Source organism: Bison bison, unplaced genomic scaffold (genome assembly GCF_000754665.1).
Source record: "Bison bison bison isolate TAMUID 2011002044 unplaced genomic scaffold, Bison_UMD1.0 scf7180017864277, whole genome shotgun sequence".
Classification (NCBI taxonomy): Eukaryota; Metazoa; Chordata; class Mammalia; order Artiodactyla; family Bovidae; genus Bison; species Bison bison.
In genome coordinates this window covers 1,510,832-1,515,504 of record NW_011494849.1, presented here as the reverse complement: position 1 = coordinate 1,515,504, position 4,673 = coordinate 1,510,832, and the positions used below count along the sequence as shown (strand labels likewise).

At 33.4% G+C, this 4,673-nt stretch overlaps 1 protein-coding gene across 1 annotated transcript; it reads right to left on the bottom strand.

Annotated features, from left to right (window-relative positions):
- Nucleotides 1-834: 834 nt before the first annotated feature.
- On the bottom strand, nt 835-1,649 carry LOC104995153 (olfactory receptor 4A47-like). The gene is given in 2 exon segments (XM_010848885.1): nt 835-1,364; nt 1,367-1,649. Coding segments are annotated over 2 exon segments (813 nt in total).
- Between the last annotated feature and the right edge of the window lie 3,024 nt (nt 1,650-4,673).

Here is a 4,673-nt window from a genome sequence, read left to right as displayed (position 1 = left end):
AAAAAAAAAATGTGTGAATATTTAGAGTGGTTTTCTGTTCATGGAAATTAATCTGTTTTTTGGTAGATGTTTACTAGAGATCCCTGACAAGGAGGGGCATTTTTTATTTATTTATACATTCACTACACTTCCCTAAATCAACAATGGAAGAGTGGATTTTCCTTTTGATGGTTTATATCACCCCAAGCAAACCTGGTAAACTTGAGAAGATAACACGATTGACCAATTTGGAATATAAGTATGATTGGCTATTTTTCTGCATATACACCATGTTCATTCAGATTATTTTTATAAAGTTAGTTTCCTAATGATTAATATTACACACTAAAATATTCTTCTTCATCCTTATTACACTAAACAATAGAAACAAAATAATTTAGGTGAAGTATCTTACAGATACAAAAGTAAGTCATGTAAGTCAAATATTAATATGGGATATTTTGTGTGAAGAGAGTGAAATGTTTTTTTCTATAATATTTCTTATATTATTTTTCTAAAATCTATAATGAACTCTATTAATTCTGAAAATAATATTACACTATTTAAGTGAAAAACACGAAAAACTTCCACTAATTAAATTTACTGTATTAACTCACCATACAGAACATGAATCTGTAGCCTTATTAGAGTCTTTCTACACCCAAATCTATAAATATTTTCCAAAGAAATTGTGGAAATCTTTAAAAATATATTGCAAACAAAAAATAGAACTTGAACCAGGAAATCATGAAAATTTTAAAAGTATACTTTGATCATTGCAAGTATTCACATAATAAATCTTTTCATCATGCCTGAGTTATTTAAACTTAGGAGACTTTTACTGCAGTTAAATAATCATATATGGCTTTCCTGGTAAGAGAAATTTGTCCAAGAAATGAGATGATACATTTCCCGGTTCGCTAATTTTCTTTCTCTGGCCCAGAGATTTTTCATGGCATTTTGCATCTCTCCATTTCTTAGAGTGTAGATTAGAGAATTCAGCATAGGAGTGATAATGGTGTAAAACACAGCCAAGCATTTATCAATGGGTAAGATGGAAGGAGGACTCACATATAGAAATATACAGGGTACAAAGAAGAAAGGCACCAGAGGGATGTGGGAGCCATAGGTGGACAAGGCTTTGCACCTCTCTTCTTGACTAACATTCTTCAGGGAGTGCAGAATGACCCCATAGGAGATGAGTAAGAACGTGAAGAGGACCACACAGATTATTCCATCATTGGCAACCACTATGAGGCCAATTATGTGGGTGTCAGTGCAGGCCAGTTTTAACAAGGTGTACATGTCACAGATGAAGTGATCAAAGACATTGGGGCCACAGAAGGGAAGCTTGTGTGTGAAGAGAATATTAACTACAACATGTAAAATCCACCAATTCATACCAACAGCAACAGCAGGACACACACTTGCTGATTCATGATTGTCAAATAATGCAAGGGTTTGCAGATGGCCACGTAGCAGTCACAAGCCATGACTACCAGCAGTATAATCTCAGCACAACCAAATAAGTGCTCTGTAAAAAGCTGAGCCATGTAAGCTTGGAAATAAATAGTTTTCTTCTCATAGAGTAAGTATATACATGTATTTGGGGTGACTGTAGTAGAATAAACAGCATCTATAAATGACAAGTAGCCAAGAAAGAAGTACATAGGGGCATCCAGGGTTGAGCTGATCACCACAGTCACAACAACAAGTAGGTTGCCTACCGTTGTCACAATGTAGATGAACAAGAACACAACAAATAGTATTTTCTGACCTTGAATGCTGTGAGTGAGCCCCAAGAGGAGAAACTCAGTTACATTGTTCTTTTGTTTCATAAGTGTTCTGTATACTTTATTTCAGACTTCAGGACAAAATTGCCTGAAATAAATTGCCAAAAATAAATATAATTATTAATTGTGACTTCCTGAAGTCTTACGATAATTTGTTCATTCATTCCACAAGCAGGCCTTTTGACTTATTATGTTCCAATAGTTTCAAATATTATAATACCAGGCTATGGTTAGAACTTGGAGCTTTCACTGCCATGGGCCAGGTTCAGTCCCTGCTAGGAAAACTAAAATCTGGCAAGCTACATGGGGAAGCCCCTCAAAAAAGAAAGAAAGTAAATGCAGGACTAATTAAAACATCTTCCCTGACTACAGCAATCTTATAAACTAATGGATAGGTAAGTGACAAATGACATATTGGAGAAAAATGACACATTATGAAATAAATGAGGCATCACTACTAGTTTTCCATCTGGAAGCTAATTAAATTGTACATATAACTAATACTTGGCACAAAAGTAAACATTGATTAACGGTTTAAAAAAAAGTAAAGCAAGATTTACTTCATATATTTGCTTTTCTGTTAAGAAAGAGGTGACTTTTACATTCTAGGGTTGGAAGAACTGTCTTAACCAATCATTTAAATCTCAGATATATTTGACAATTGCAAATTTCCTTAAAGGATTTTGGAAATCATACCACAAGGCCAATAGACAAAAGTAATTTGGAGAATAATTTACATTTTAGAGTAAATTATAAAATGCAAATTTCTTTTATTTTGTAAAATATTAACTTGTTAATATTGAAAATTAACTAATAAAAGATAAAAAATATTAATTAAATAAAATATAAACAAACCATGCTAGGAAAAATACCTCTAAATGGTCAACAAACATATGAAGGATGCTGAAGATCACCTGGAACAGAAAAATAAGACCTAAAGGAGTGGTTTGCTTATTACAGTATTACTTTGGGCTCTTGAAAGCCAGGTAGTGAAGGCCTACAGAAGTTACCTTATCTTTTAATTTTTATCAGATTAACAGACTATATTTAGATAACATATAAATTGAAAATATCATAGATTTACAAATATCTGTCCATGAAAATTCCCCAAATAGTTGCACTTGAGATTAATTTCTAAAAATTATTTGAGAAGGTAAATTTATGACAGGTCATTAGAGGAAAATATTCCAAACAATATAAACACAGAATAGAATCAATCTTCACATATGTTAGTAATAACAAAGGATTCCTAACATGGCTGATTATGAAAATAATAAATAACTCTTAAAATACTCTTACACCACCAATGTACTCTTGCAAAATGGAAAGCCTGGTTCAGAATGTTGGGTCTAAATACACTTCCCAAGGTACCTGCACAAGGAGAAAGCCATTTAATCCAAATTCTGGGCTCTGGTGCCTTCCCCCTTGTCCTTCATGTACTGGTGCCATCTCATTGAACACATACAGCAAGATTCATGCAACCTCACAGCACCATTAATTGGTTCCATGTAACCAACTCTTTTCATGCTTGCAGGAAATCTAATTCATCTCAATCTTTCAGAGGAATACTACTTTTTAAATTATTGAGATTTTCAAAATGAATATCAATGTCTTGTTACCTAAAGAATTCTGAATGTTGATTATAAACAGATACTCAAAATATTAATTGTCACAGGATTTCCCCTGATAACAAACACGTTAAATCAACATTTTGATCAGAAAGAGGACACATTCCAAAATATCTCAGAACTGTTTAGAATAAAAATTTTGCTGTTTGAATTTATACCAATGAAAGTTAAATAGTGAAGTAGCCTTTGGAATATTTTTATTCTCAATCAGATATACTGTTCAGCCTTCATCCAGTGCTGTTGAACTTTAGGTTTCTTGAACAATGGAGGATAATTTCTTTGTTGTTGTTGTTCAGTCACTAAGTCATGTCCAACACTTTGCAACCCCATGAACTGCAGCACACCAGGCTTTCTGATCCTTCACTGTCTCCCTGAGTTTACTCAAACTCAGGTTCATTGAGTCAGTGATGCCACTCAACCATCTCATCCTCTGTTTCCCCCTTCCCCTCCCACCATTCATCTTCCCCAGCATCAAGGTCTTTTCCAATGAGTCAGCTCTTTACATCTGGTGGCACCTTCATTTATTCATTTTATTATGTTTTGAGTCCATCATTTTAATTCAAGAAGAAGCCTGCCATGTGATTAATGCTGCAGACAAATACAGTCTATGGTAAGGGCAAAAGTGTGCCAACACTTTATGTACAAGTCGTTGTATCACATACTATTTAGTCATTCAACTGGTGCATCTTCAAGGGAGATTCTTTGAAACTTTAAATTCTTTGAAACTTTAATCATTATTTTGAGGGTAGACTATGTCCAGAGATCCCACCAGGATAATCACCGTGTAGAATGGAAGTTACAGAACACTGTTCTCTGGGGGAAAGTCATAAAAAACAACTTGAGGCCAAATTACCAAAAGGGAAAAGTTCAGTCTCCACACAAATGAAATATGTAAATCTTTCTTGTTAAAATTATGTCCTTCAAAATAGACAATTTTTTTAAGCTTTGTCTTTGAAGATGATATTTGAACTAATTTACAAAAATAATAAATGCTAATTTCAGAACACTTTTTTTAAGGTTTATTTCTAATTCAGATAAAGTTTGTCCCATAGTCTGCTCCATAATTTCAGACAGGCAAATCGATGCAATGTATGTTAGTATCAAAGTGGTGAAAGAGAAAACATATGTGGGACTACTCCATTCACCTCACAGTGCTCATGGGACATTCCAAAGTAGAAAATACCCTAGGCTATGATACAAATTGCAACACATTTTCAAGGAGTTAAATCAAACCATATATATATATATATATATATATATATATATATATATA